The sequence below is a fragment of the Polypterus senegalus genome, chromosome 12 (assembly GCF_016835505.1).
Source record: "Polypterus senegalus isolate Bchr_013 chromosome 12, ASM1683550v1, whole genome shotgun sequence".
Classification (NCBI taxonomy): domain Eukaryota; kingdom Metazoa; phylum Chordata; class Cladistia; order Polypteriformes; family Polypteridae; genus Polypterus; species Polypterus senegalus.
The window spans coordinates 160,750,573-160,765,302 of NC_053165.1; the positions used below are offsets into that span (position 1 = coordinate 160,750,573).

Genomic DNA, 14,730 nt, shown 5'->3' on the forward strand with positions numbered 1-14,730 from the left:
CTCAGCTCGTTTTCTGAAATCACTTTTCCCATTGAAGGTCACAGTGGCACAGGGGTCCTCAGGTACAGATTCCAGCTCTTCCTGGGGACAAGCCAGGTGTTCCCAACTTAGCCGATTGATATAATCCCTCACCCACATGTCGTGGGTCTGCTGCAGACTCTCTTGATCCAGAGGAGCCAAAACTCTATTCTGGGACAGCATTGAATCGTTGAGCTTCTCACCCGGTCATGGAGTGTCAGCCCAGTGGCCCTGTGAAGAAACCTCATTTCTCTCGTTTGTACTCGCGATCTCATTCTTTTAGCCATTATCCACAGCTCAAGACCAAAGGTGAGGACATTGATGTAGATCAACCAGTAAACAGAGTTTTGTCTTTAGGCTCACAACCACAGACTTCAATCACTTGTTGATCTCACATTCCCTTTTTCCATCACTTGTGAACAACATCCTAAGATACGTCAGCTCCTCCACTAAAGGCAGGTGTTCCCCTCTCACCTGGACATTGGAATCCCCTCTTTTCTGAAAAAGAGCCACAACCTCAGACTTAGAGGTGTTGATCCTCATCTGAGCTGGCTTTACACTTAGCGGCATGGGTGCTGAAGGCCACACTTCAGATGAGGCAAAGAGGACAACAGCATCTCCCTCACATCCTCGGCTGATGTGACACATGCTGGTAACACTTGCCAGTAGATAGCTGCCGTGGTCCAGATGTGGCAAGACCAAAGCCTACTGCATACCCATCAGATATGGATGTCATGTTGAGTGAATCTGCAAGACTGAGAGACAGTTGCAATGAAGGTCAGTGAAGGAGACAGCTGGTCGTTGACCACCACCCTAGGTGTTAGTGACAATTAATGGATGGAACTGAACAGAGATGGGAAGGTGTAATATATTATATTATGGGTGACACAGTGGTAGCCTTGCTGCCATGCAACAGGGTGACCAGGGGTTCTCACCTTGGGTGTTTTCTGCATGGAGAATGGATGTTCTCCACATGTCCGCAAGAGTTTCCTTTGGTTGCTCCGGATTCCATCCACAGTCTGTAGACATGGTGGCGAGGTGGATTGGTGATGAGCAATTGGACCCTGCTCTGTGTGTGGGAGTTCACCCTGCGATGGACTACCAAGGTGTTTAGAACATTAGAACATTAGAACACTAGATGAGAACAGGCCATTCAGCCCAACAAAGCTCGCCAGTTCTGTCCACTTAAGTCGAGTTTTGAAAGTCCCTAACGTCTGACTGTCTACCACACTACTTGGTCTCTTATTCCAAGTGTCTATCGTTCTTTGTGTAAAGAAAAACTTCCTAATGTTTGTGCAAAATTTCCAACTGTGTCCCCGTGTTCTTGATGAACTCATTTTAAAGTCACCGTCTCGATCCACTGGACTGATTCCCTTCATCATTTTAAACACTTCAATCATGTCACCTCTTAATCTTCTTTGCTTAAACTGTAAAGGCTCAGCTCTTTTAATCTTTCCTAATAACTGAAACCCTGTAGCCCTGATTCAGCCTCGTTGCTCTTCTCTGGACCTTCTCTTCTGCTGTTATGTCCTTTTTGTAGCCTGGAGACCAAAACTGCACACAGGACTCCAGACGAGGCCTCACCAGTGTGTTATAAAACTTGAGCAGAACCTCCTGTGACTTGTACTCCACACATCAAGGCGCTATATAACCTGACATTCTGTTAGCCTTCTTAATGGCTTCTGAACACTGTCAGGAAGTCGATAGCTGGGAGTCCACTATGACTCCTAAATCCTTCTCATAAGGTGGACTCTCGATTTTCCGACCACCCATTGTGTATTCAAACCTCACATTTTTACTTCCTATGTGTAATTCTTTACATTTACTGACATTAAATTTCATCTGCCACAAATCTGCCCAATCCTGTCTGCTATCGAAGTCCTTCTGTGATGAAATAACGGATTCCAAATTATCTGCTAATCCACCTATCTTGGTATCATCTGCAAACTTAACCAGCTTGTTACTTATATTCCTATCTAAATCATTTCTATATATTAAAAATAGCAGCAGCCCCAGCACTGGCCCCTGTGGAACACCACTCTTAACATCGGCCAGTTCGCACCAGTTCCAAACTTGATTCCAGTGCTTGCTGGGATTGATGCCAGCTTCTCTACAAGCCTGCACAGGGTAAGCAGACCTGGAAATGGATGAATTATAGCTTAACGTTGTTTAAATCCATACCTTTCTCAAACCCACTTAGGGTTGCTTGGGTCTGGAGCCTATCCAGGCAGCACAGGGTTCACATCAGGTTTTATAGGCTTTATTTATTTATATAGCACATTTAAAACAAGCAGAAGTTGACCAAAGTGCTTTACATAGAATAAAAGTTCAGTCAGTCAGTCATTTTCCAACCCGCTATAGCCTAACACAGGGTCACGGGGGTCTGCTGGAGCCAATCCCAGCCAGCACAGGGCACAAGGCAGGAACAAACCCCAGGCAGGGGGCACCAGCCCACCGCCTAGAATAATAGGTGACAGTTGGAAGTAAAAGCCAGATAAGGAATTATTAACAAGAAAAACTAAAGGAAACATTATACATACATGAACACACAAACATAAATAGCAGTATAAAATTATGCAGAATAAAAATACATAAAAAAGATGAACTCAGTAGTAAAAAAAATAAAAAGAAAGATTTAGCTGCTGAAACTCACAAGCTATAAAGCAAGTGCTTCTTTAGCATAAACTTAAAACTATGAAGTGTGGGAGCTGACCTTATTAGGAGGGCCACAACTTAGGACCAGTCCCACCACAAAAGTGCAATCGCCCCTCGGCTTGAACCGCGTGTATGGGAGAGTGAGCAATAGCTGATCTGAAGACCTCAGCTGCCTGGCTGACGAATACAGAACAATAAGATCAGCCAAATACGGTGGAGCCAACCCAGGAAGGGCTTCAAAAACAAACACTAAAATCGTAAAATTCATCCTGTAACTAACAGGGAGCCAACTAAGGGAGGCTAACACCGGAGAGATGTGCTCCGTTCTTTTATTCTGCTGGTTAAAACTCTAGCAGCTGCATTCTGCACCATTTGCAGGCGAGACAGCGTTGTACGGGACATCCCAACATACAGGGCATTATAGAAATCCAAACGAGGCCTAACAAAAGCATTAATGAGCTTTTGTAGGTCTTTCACTGACAAAAACAGCTTGGCTTTATTGATCGTCCCGCGGTAGAAAAGACGACTCTTTACCACAGCATTGATCTGTTTGTCAGGAAACAACCCTATTGTGGTCCACTCAGACAGCCACCAACATTTCAATCCATCCATCATCCAGCTCGCTATATCCTAATTACAGGGTCACGGGGGTCTGCTGGAGCCAAACCTAGCCAACACAGGGCGCAAGGCAGGAAACAAACCCCGGGCAGGGCGCCAGCCCACTACAGGGCACACACACACACACACACACACACACTAGGGACAATTTAGAATTGCCAATGCACCTGCATGTCTTTGGACTGTGGGAGGAAACCAACGCAGACATGAGGAGAACATGCAAACTCCATGCAGGGAGGACCCAGGAAGCGAACCCGGGTTTCCTAACTGTGAGGTAGCAGTCCTACCACTGCGCCACCGTGCCGCCCTACCCACATTTACGCTGGACCAATTAAAAATTACAATTAACCAAACACACAGGATGAGCCCCTTCCTACGCCGCAGTGAAGGAAGGTGGGCTGCCGAATTCTGTCATGGCAGGAGATCTCTCAAAGATGGCCCAAGATCTGGCTGGCCATTGACATCGAAGGCAGGAGAAAACAATAAGAGTAAATCTTAATGGATCCATTGAGATTGAAGAATGATGGTGCGTGACAATAGAAGACACAATCGAGATTAGCTTTGGGTCACCTGAGTCCATTCTTGATGAGCAATTAAACAAGAGCAAGATCTGTGCATGATGGGTGATCCCGGAAGTGAAGCAACTCTTCATCCATGTTTCAATGAGAGTCTTCATACAGGGAGAAATTTGAGAAGTGCTTCATACCTGGAGGTAACACTTGGACACATCACTGTGACCCCAGGTCCAAGGAAACATGGAGACTCTCCAACACCAGAGAACTAGAATATTCTCGGCAGTGTCGGCAAGATCATGTGCACAGCTGGCGATGATATGGAGGGTGTCGTTCGTATTGATTACATGTCTCAAAAGGTCCGCTATGATTGTCTCAGCAGTTGGGGGCATGAGAGCTGTCAACAGTTGCTCGTTTTGCTTCATGACCATGTCATCAATCACACTGCATGAGTTCGAAGGCCGAATCTGCGAAAGCTCAGACTCAAACAGAATGCACGGCTACTCCGCTCTCCAGGTCCAGCCTTGCGTGACCAACACCTTGAATTGACACACCCGACGAAAACGACTGAAATGTCAAGTGAGCTACGGTAGGGTTGACTTGAATGGCTCACATAAGTGGATTAGCGCTCTCGGCGATCATATTGAAAAACAAAACGAAGGCCAGGCTCGTACATCCTATTCACTCCACCATCTCAACTTACCCGTCTTCACCTGTAGCCGTTGCGGTTGTTGTGTGAGGACCGGAGGAGCCGTGTAAGAGAAAGTGGGGCTGCCTGAAACAGGAGAAAAAACAAAGAAGAAGGTCACAGAATGCGCTGAAATCTTTGCCCGATTCTAATATGATAAGTGTTTTTATCCGCCGGGCCATTAAATCTCCAAATTAGCAATGTCAGAAGAACGTTTTGAAGAGCATTTAATTTGCGAGATTAAAAAGAAAGGACAGACTGAAACACGACAGACCATCCGAGTTCTGTCGTAGCCATGCAGGTGCATCTCAATAAATTAGAATATCATCGAAAAGTTAATATATTTCAGTAATTCAATTCAAAAAGTGAAGCTCCTATAGTACTGTATATAGATTCATTACAACAGAGTGACATATTTCAAGAGTTTATTTCTTTTCATTTTGCTGATTATGGTTTACAGGTAATAAAACTCAAAATTCAGTATCTCAGCAAATTAGAATATTACATAAGACCATCCATCCATTATCCAACCCGCTATATCCTAACACAAGGTCACGGGGGTCTGCTGGAGCCAATCCCAGCCAGCACAGGTCACAAAGCAGGACGCCAGCCCACCGCAGGGCACACACACACACACCAGGGACAATTTAGAATCGCCAATCCACCTAACCTGCAGGTCTTTGGACACGCAGACACGGGGAGAACATGCAAACTCCACACAGGGAGGACCTGGGAAGCGAACCCAGACGGGTCTCCTAACTGCGAGGCAGCAGCGCTACCCACTGCACCACCATGCCGCTACATAAGACCAATAAAATAAATAATTTTTAATACAGAAATGTTGGGCCACCGAAAAGTCTGTCCATGTACGCACTCAATACTCGGTCGGGGCTCCTTTTGCATGAATGACTGCATCAGCGTGGCGTGGCATGGAGGCGATCAGTCTGTGGCCCTGCTGAGGTGTTATGGAAGCCCAGGATGCTTTGATCGCGGCCTTCAGCTCGTCTGCATTGTTGGCTCTGGTGTCTCTCATCTCCCTCATAGATTCTTTAAGGGGTTTAGGTCAGGTGAGTTTGCTGGCCAAACAAGCACAGTGACACCATGGTCATCAAACCAGGTACTGGTACTTTTGGCAGTGTGGGCAGGTGCCAAGTCCTGCTGGAAAACGAAATCAGCATCTCCATAAAGCTTATCAGCAGAGGGAAGCATGGTTTGGACTTCATAAAACACAGCGGACCAACACCAGCAGATGACATGGCTCCCCAAATCATCACTGACTAAGAAAACTTCACACTGGACCCTCAAGCATCTTGGATGCTGTGCCTCTCCCCTCTTCCTTGATTTCCAAATTAAACGCAAAATTGACTTTCATCTGAAAAGAGGACTTTGGAGCACTGAGCAACAGTCCAGTCCGTTTTCTCCTTAGCCCATGTAAGACGCTTCTGACATGGTCTCTGGTTCGGGAGTGGCCTGACACGAGGAATGCTGTGACAGTTGTAGCCCACGTCCCTGATACGTCTGTATGTGGTGGCTTTTGAAGCACTGACTCCACCGCAGTCCACTTCTTGGGAATCTCTCCTAAATTCTTGAATGGGCTGTGCTTCACAATCCTCTCAAGGCTGCGGTCCTCCATGTTGCTTGTGTACATTTTTTCCTTCCACTCAACTTTCCATTAACTTGTTGGATATGGCGCTCTGTGAACAGCCAGCTTCTTTAGCGATGACCTTTTGTGGCTTGGCCTCCTTGCGGTGGCAATGACGGTTTTCTGGACAACTGTCAAGTCAGCAGTCTCACTGTGTGGCCTACTGAACCAGACTGAGAGACCCTTTAAAGACTCAGGACCCCTTTGCAGGTGTTTTGGGTTAATTAGCTGAGTGGAGTGGGACACCACAAGTCTACAATATTGAAGTTTTTCACAATACTCTAATTTTCTGAGAAACTGAATTTTGGGTTTTCATTAGCTAGAAGCCATAATCAGCAAAATGAAAAGAAATAAACACTTGAAATGTATCACTCTGTGTGTAATGAATCTATAAATGAGTTTCAATTTTTGAACTGAATTACTGAAATAAATGAACTTTTCGATGATATTCTAATTTATTGAGGAGCACCTGTACATGTTTACTATACAATACAAAAATGGCATTAAATGCTAAATAACTGCCAAGACAGCAAAAGAGTGAAATCAAAACTCGTATGAAAGAAGCAAACAAAAAAAAAACACTGAAATAAATGAAAGCAATGCAACGCTGCCCATACTGTTAGAAGTTATCTGAGAGCTTTGAGTAGATAAAGACACCACTATGGCTGATCTTCTTCTCATCGGCAGGCGTGACCTCCTTACTTTGTCTGAGGTAACTGAGATGCGAGAGCAGGATGTCCGTGTTGTACACCGTGGTCAGCAAGGACAAGTCCTCCTTTGTCATTTTGCACAGCTCCTTGCCGTCAATATTCTGAAACAGAGACACGTCCACATCCACAAGTCCGTACTCCTTGATGGCCCACTCCACCCACTGCCGGACGTGGTCATGAGTCCATACGCTGGGATCTGCAGAAAAGAGGACAAAAGGACACTCGTCACATTACGAGAATACGACTACTGCTTCTTCTCCGTTGCCTGCAGATATGCGGTAATAGCAGTAGCACCGCCGTGTCTGCAATATCCAGTGAGGCACTTACTAGCATGGCCGACCAACATTCAACATGTTGATACTCCGTGATGCTATGAAGAAGCACAGTGTGACAACCTGCCTGTAATAAACTGACCAGTGCTACGTATTCATTCATTCATTTTCCACTGCTTATCTGACCAGGTCATGGCGTGTGGTCAACAGTCTTAGCAGTGAGGCCCATACGTCCCACTCATAATTTGGGATCCCATGGTGCCCTCGGCCCATCTAGGAGATATAATCCTCCCAGGTTACCCAGATCTTCCCACTGGGTCTCCTTCCAGCTGGTTGTTCCTGTAAAACCTTCACAGAGAGCACGTCTAGGAGGCATTCCTTTCAGATACCTGAATCACCTGAAAATTCAAAGTACAGTGGAACCTCGGGTCACGACCGTAATTCGTTCCAAACTCTGGTCGTAACCCGATTTGGTCGTGACCTGAAGTAATTTCCCCCATAGGATTGCATGTAAATACAATTAATCCATTCCACACCGTACAAACTTTATGTAAATATATTTTTTTAAAGATTTATAAGCACAAAAATAGTTAATTATACCACAGAATGCACAGCGTAATAGTAAACTAAATGTGAAAACATTGAATAACAGAGAAAACCTTGAACAGAGAAAAGTAACATTGCAAGAATTCAGGATATAGCCTTACGAACCGCTCGCTGCAAACACTTTTTTTTAATGAGTTTTAAGCACAGGGAAAACATGAACATTTGAAAAATTTGTAATTTAATAAAGAACCAAGAAAAGTAACATTGCAACAATGCAGGCTACGAACCGATCGCTGTAAACAGAAGTGAAGTGGAGGTTAAAATCCAATAGAAACAAGTCTTCATTAAATACAATGAGGTTAAAACAATGCTCGAAGCAGTCTCTGTAAAAACAGGCCCAGTGCATTCTTTAACTGCCTTCCCGGCCTTACGCAGCCACCCCCCTCTCTCTCTCTCTCTCTCTCTCTCTCTCTCTCTCGCTCTCTCGCTCTCTCGCTTGATGCACAGGGAGAGACTGAACACGGCGCGTACAAACCGGAAGGGAAACTGGCTTGTTCGTCACCCGAGTGTGTGGTCGTGAACAGATGTAAAAGTTTGCAGAACTTTTTGGTCGTAACTCGATTTGTACGTGTTCCGCGACGTTTGTGACCCGAGGTTCTACTATACACCTTATGAGAAGGACTTAGGAGTCACTGTTGACTCGTCACTATCAAGTGCCAGATGGTGTTCAGGAGCCCTTTAAGAAGGTTAACAGAATGTTACGTTATATAGTGCTCTCATTTGGCTCTTCTTGAGGCCGAGGGTTGGCGGCTCTGCTCCGGGCCTCCTCTGGATGTCTGTGCTTCTCATCCTGCCTTTAAAGGGAGAGCCCAGGCACCCTGTGGAGAAAGGTCATTTTGGCCACTTGTACCTGCAATCTCATCTTGTCAGTCATATCCCACAGCTCATGGCCATAGGTGAGGGTAGGAGATGTAGATCAACTGGTAAATAGAGAGCTCCTTCTTCACCACTATGGATCATTATAGTGACCACAACATTCACCGCCCCAATCCATCCGTCAATCTCAGCATCTTTTCCCCTCACTCATTAACAAGACCCTGAGGTACTTAACCTCCTCCACCTAATGCAGTAACTCCCCTCCATCTCGGAGAGGACAGTCCAATTTCTTCCTACTGATACTATACAGTGCCTTTCATTTCTAACTATTGTCATGAATTGACTGGCATCCTGACTGAGAGGATCCTTTTTCCCTTGCTGGCAGGGAGGCCAATATAAAGGATGGTCTCTGCCAGTAGGCTGATATCGAGGGCCAGTGTGGAAGAAGATCCTGCAGAGCTGGCATTTCGGCAGGAATAAAAAGAGTCTTTTACTCAGTTAATATGAATGAGGGACAATGGGAGATCGTCCCATGTTCATATCGTCCCCCAGTTCACAGAATGGCAACATCCCTTTTACCAAACTCCTATCTCGATACCGGCAGGGCGCTATGGAAGTTGTGGCTCTATAGGGCTGCCCTTTTGGGTACGCTAGGTGGCACCAGGGGGAGCTATTGGGGGTGAAGTGTATCCTAAAGACAATAGGTTGGGTCAGGTTTAAAAAGGAGCCCCTCCATGTCATCCAGGGATTCTGAGTCAGGAGCAGGCCTGATTTTGGCGTTCATTTCCCTAACTTTACACATGTTGTATTGCGTGCAATGTGATTGTTATTTTGGTAATTGTTTTGAAATTGGCAGGATATTCAGAGAAGCGTGGGAGAAGTTTCATTTTGCATCCAATTTCACCACGGCAAAACATCATAAAAATATACATTTAGTTCAAACAGAAGTGGTGAAAAACGTGAACAACTGTATTGTTTTTAATGCCTATTGTGTGTTTTGCTGGTTTTAAAGCCCTAATTAAATTCAACAAAAGAAATAGCACATGAAATGTTTACGAAGAACATCCACAATCTTGAACAAAGTGGTGTCCAGTATGTTGACCTTTTAATTTTTTTAATTTTAAATTTTTTCCAAATATAACATTTTTTTTTATAATTTTGACTGGTGTTCCATTGAAGTACAGTATCACTGAAGTAATTGCACTATGAAGCCTGTATCACAATATGTATCGTCATGACTTGGGGAGCTTCTTCCAAAATAAGAGAAAGCCTAACAGACAACGGAATTGATGGTCTCGCACACACACACACAGGTTACATGAGCATCTTGACATGGAGGTAAACTGAGAGAAGGATAATAAAGTCAAGCAGAGCTAAAAGTCTTCCTGAACAGATGAGTTTTGAGCTAAAAGAATTCATGGAGTCAGCTGACCTGATTCATTTCGGTAGGACATTCCAGAGTCTAAGCGCTATACAGCTGAAGGCCCTGCTGTCACCCATGGAGTGAAGATTAGTGGGGGGCACAACAAGAATCAGAGGACCTTAGTGGGTAATACGTAACACGTACTGGATGTGGATTGAGTGTACAGACTTGTGCCTAGGATTTACATGGAGAGGGTGGGAGGCAGAAATGAGCTTTGCCTCTCGCAGCATTATTTAACACACCGGCCCTGGGTCAAAGTTATTTCCATGTTAGAAACAAACTGCAGACTCAATGGTGGTGTTTTGATTCATCTGACTCCATAAAAAGGTGAGGCCTTCTAAAACAGACCACAAAACAGGGAGCTATGGGCCACACCAGGCCTCAGGACAAGGATAACACTTTTAAATTAAAAAAGAATAGCAAAGAGTCTCAATAGATTATGTGAGTATGTCTCTCTGGGGGAGAGCCATGAAAACTCTGGCTGGGGTTTGAGACAAGAACATAAGAAAAATTTATAAAATTGAAGATTTATTAATCCTTAAAATGCCACATACTTGGGGGGTTGATGCACCCCTGGACACCAAATACTTTTTTGCTGCACTTTTTAAGGAAACGTCAGAATTCACCAAGAAAAAGAGAAATTTCAATGGAACACATTTTGTTTCATGCAAAGAGCATCACAATTACTGCAACACCGATCATTTTACACACTGCCAAGGTACTATTAAAATAACTACTGCAACAATATGTACAAGGTGCAACTGAGGCCATTGATGAAGTTCAGTAAATCACCGAGCCAACTGCGCTTTAACTGGCTGCACGCAAGCACACAGAGGCCAACGCTGATGCTGGCAGGCCAGTCTAGTACAGCGGCTGAATCCTAGGGATGGCGATGCTGCAGTGGGCACCAGTGGTCATGAGCTGGCTGCTCAACGAATGTACGGCACGGACTGATCGGCTCCGTTGTGCTGGCAAATTGCACTGGGAACCGACTATAGCTGGTTCCGGCGATTTAAGGGTTGACAAAAAACAGAAAATATAAATAAATCCTCAAAAGGTAAAATAGAGACAAAAAGGAATCGCTGAAAGGCAATCCTCATTAAACAAGTCCCAATACAAAATGAAATCCTTAAGACAGATCACAATCTAAAGAATAGCAGTGATCAAAAGGAGATCTCACCAAACCACCAAAGCACATTTAATGTACAGGGAGAGAACTGCATTTCCCATCAGCCTTTATAGGGCTTGGGGCGGTCCCACAATGGAGATTGACAGGTGGACCCGCCTCTTGGGGAACCACCCACAAAACATGGCAGAGCAAGCACTCACATATCCAAAAGCCAAACAATGCACAAAACTGATTGAAAATACATAATGGTACAAATAATAAATAGAAATAACAAACATTAACATAGGTGATAATAACCAAAAGACCAAAAAATGAATAAAAATGATGTAAAAAAGGAATTTAAACGTAAGCCAGAGTAGTGACCCTGGCTTGAACAGAATTCTATTCTAACTTCATTAATCCCAAGGGGAAATTCACAAGAAGAAGGCAACAGTGGGATGCTTTGGGGAAAACCTTGGGCCTCTGCTTTCCTTGAATCAATGCCTTCAAGGCCGGGTGCTCAGGCCTATTAAATGGGGTGACGTCCTTCGGTCACCGTGCTGGCTCCTTACCTGCAGGTACGATGACTCTCTTCTCTTCTGTGGTATTGCTGGGGGGATTTGTGGGAGGACTGCCTCTCTGCTCCTGGTAGGTAGTGTGGTAGCCCATTTGACCGGCCTCTGAGTTGTTCACAATTCTGTTCCTTTTGGTGACACTGCAGTCCACTGGTGACTCCCTGCACACCCACCCAAAAACAATAAAATAAACTTTTAAAGACTGGGCTGGAGTAGAAGAGATGATGTTAATTCAAACCTTTGCTAAGTAACAAGAAAAAATGTAATAATAATAATAATAATAATACATTTTATTTATACAAGGCGCCTTTCAAAGAACTCAAGGACACCGAACAAACAATAAATAAATAAATAAATAAATACAAAACACAATTATAAACAACTTAAAACATCAGAAAATCTAAAAATTAAAACCAAACAAAACCACTATAATTAGGAGGAAGAAGAAAAAGCCATTTTAAACAAATGTGTTTTAAGTTTACATTTGAAAGATGAATATGATTTGATATTTCGGAGATCCGCAGGTAATGAGTTCCAGTGCTTGGGAGCAGAACGGCTGAAAGCTCCGCTCCCCATGGTGGTTAGACGGGCGGGAGGAACGGTCAGATGGGTGGAGGAAGAGGATCTAAGGTTACGGGATGGAATGGCAACATGTAGAAGGTCAGACAGATATGGAGGTGCAAGGTTATAGATGGCCTTAAAAGTTAGTAGCAGAATCTTAAAATCAATACGAAACTTGATGGGGAGCCAATGAAGCTGCAGCAAGACCGGAGTAATATGGTGAAAAGATGGGATTCCAGTGATGATACGTGCTGCAGAATTCTGGACTAACTGAAGCTTGTGAAGAGATTTATTAGGGAGACCAGAGAGGAGTGAATTGCAGTAGTCCAGCCGAGAAGTGACAAGACTATGAACAAGAATGGCAGTGGTATGAGGAGTGAGGGAGGGACGAATGCGATTAATATTACGTAAGTGGAAGTAAGCAGACCGGGTGATGTTATTAATGTGACATTGGAAAGATAAGAGTACTGTCGAGGATGACACCCAGACTCTTGACCTGAGATGATGGGGAAACAACAGAGTTATCAATAATAAAAGAAAGATTATAAACACATTTAAGAATTAACAGTGTGGCCGACGAGGAGAATCAAATGATTGTCTGCCTGGCGTTGCACGGCCCTTACCCGTACTAATATGGATGACATAAATGAATGGCTGCCAGGACGAGGTGAGCCTAATGCATTTGTGTCACCTTTCAGTATTGCTCTTTTCCTAAAGCCGATGTCACTTTACACGACGTCAAGTCGGAGGGGATGTCAAACTTGATGTGCTGAGTACAGTCGCTAATCAGATGTCCGATTACACGAGTAGATTAGACTGAGTAAGGACTTTCTCGCACAGGTTTACATTTCCAAAGTATTGAAAGTTTGCCCCCTCGCATGACATCCAATAATGTGCTGCCTGGCAGAGCCAAGTGACAGTTCAAAGGCTTTACGGTTACTTCAATCTCATCCTTTTATCAGTTCGGCTGTCGTATGTAAAACATGCGCCATCTGACAGACGGGTGGGTCTCTCTTCAATTTCTCGGCTCCCGTGTTTCTCAATCCTTGTAGCTGCATTACGTGCATTGGATTTCCGGGTTAGCCATTTCAACTTGACGACTGATCGGCTTGACTTTTGGTTCTGATTTTGGCTCACTTCATCTCCTGATCCTATCCTGATCATTAAAAACCTTTACTGTCTCGCTCTACGTCAGTACAACAAGAAACCACCAGACAGCTCCGGATGGCTGGGAGTCTAAATCTGAGATGAGCGAGGTGCCACGTGGCCCTGAAGGGTGATGTCACTGAGCACCAAGAAAGGTTGGCCTGGGTCATGTGGAGGAGCGAGGGTGGGACACGGCAAACTTAATACTCACTTTCAAAAAGGAAAAACGGTTAGGGCTAAGAACACCTCGCAATGAAACTAATTTACAGCAGCAGTCCAGTGAAGGCACATGAGCCAGAACAGAACGACCCACCTGGAGCCATTGATGTGCTCGGCCTCCCTCTTCACAGCCACCCTGCTGCTCTGACTGATCCAGTCCTGCTCGACGGCTTCAGGGCTCTCTTTGGCAGACTGAGAGAAGTTGCCTGGCGATGTCATCTCCACCTTCAGCAGAGGAGGGGGTCCATACGGGGGCTCAAATATAGCCTGATCTTCACTGACCACTGCTAGGGCCTCCTGAAACAAAACATTAGGGATGGTCAGCATGGAATGAAAAAGGTTTAATGATAATAAAATAAAATTGCATGTTTTAACTTTACGGTGTTCAAATTTACATTCAGATATCTTATTCAAGTACCGGCATTCATTTACAGAAAAACATATGAGAATGAGAGACCACCTCTCACGCTCAGTTATTAAATCATAAGCAGAAAATGTTGGCCTCTCTTCACCACACCTCACAGGGTCAGCTGTGACACGAGTGTCGGGGGGACACCGCAGGCCTGGCAAACCTCACGTGGAGCTCTTTAGGTGGTCTGTGATATCAGGAATACTGCTGGCATTTCACATTTCTTCAACCAAGCTGATGTGTAATTAGAGATAAACAAAATGACTTCACGAGTGAGATCGTCAGAACAGTAAAGACAATTCTACCATTGTTCATGTTACAAATTATCATTACGGTGGACAAACATAATTTAAGATTATAGAATACAACTGTTAATTTAAAAGGTACAATTTATACCAATAAAAAATGAAAGCCAAAAATGTGAGTACCTACAAGAGATAGATAGATAGATAGATAGATAGATAGATAGATAGATAGATAGATAGATAGATAGATAGATAGGAAAGGCACTATATAATTAATAAATAGATAGATAGATAGATAGATAGATAGATAGATAGATAGATAGATAGATAGATAGGAAAGGCACTATATAATTAATAGATAGATAGATAGATAGATAGATAGATAGATAGATAGATAGATAGATAGGAAAGGCACTATATAATTAATAGATAGATAGATAGATAGATAGATAGATAGATACAGTGGTGTGAAAAACTATTTGCCCCTTCCTGATTTCTTATTCTTTT

At 44.0% G+C, this 14,730-nt stretch overlaps 1 protein-coding gene across 3 annotated transcripts in view; it reads right to left on the reverse strand.

Moving 5' to 3' along the window:
• The window catches only part of fli1rs (Fli-1 proto-oncogene, ETS transcription factor-related sequence), a 103,379-nt gene that overhangs the window by 15,257 nt on the left and 73,392 nt on the right, over positions 1 to 14,730 (reverse strand). For all 3 annotated transcript variants that reach the window (XM_039770546.1, XM_039770544.1, XM_039770545.1), the window contains exons 2-5: positions 13,664 to 13,866; positions 11,641 to 11,804; positions 6,836 to 7,039; positions 4,507 to 4,578 (exon numbers count right to left, since the gene is read on the reverse strand). In XM_039770546.1, coding sequence (XP_039626480.1) covers positions 4,507 to 4,578; positions 6,836 to 7,039; positions 11,641 to 11,804; positions 13,664 to 13,866 — 643 coding nt within the window. The remainder of the gene's footprint in view (positions 1 to 4,506; positions 4,579 to 6,835; positions 7,040 to 11,640; positions 11,805 to 13,663; positions 13,867 to 14,730) is intronic.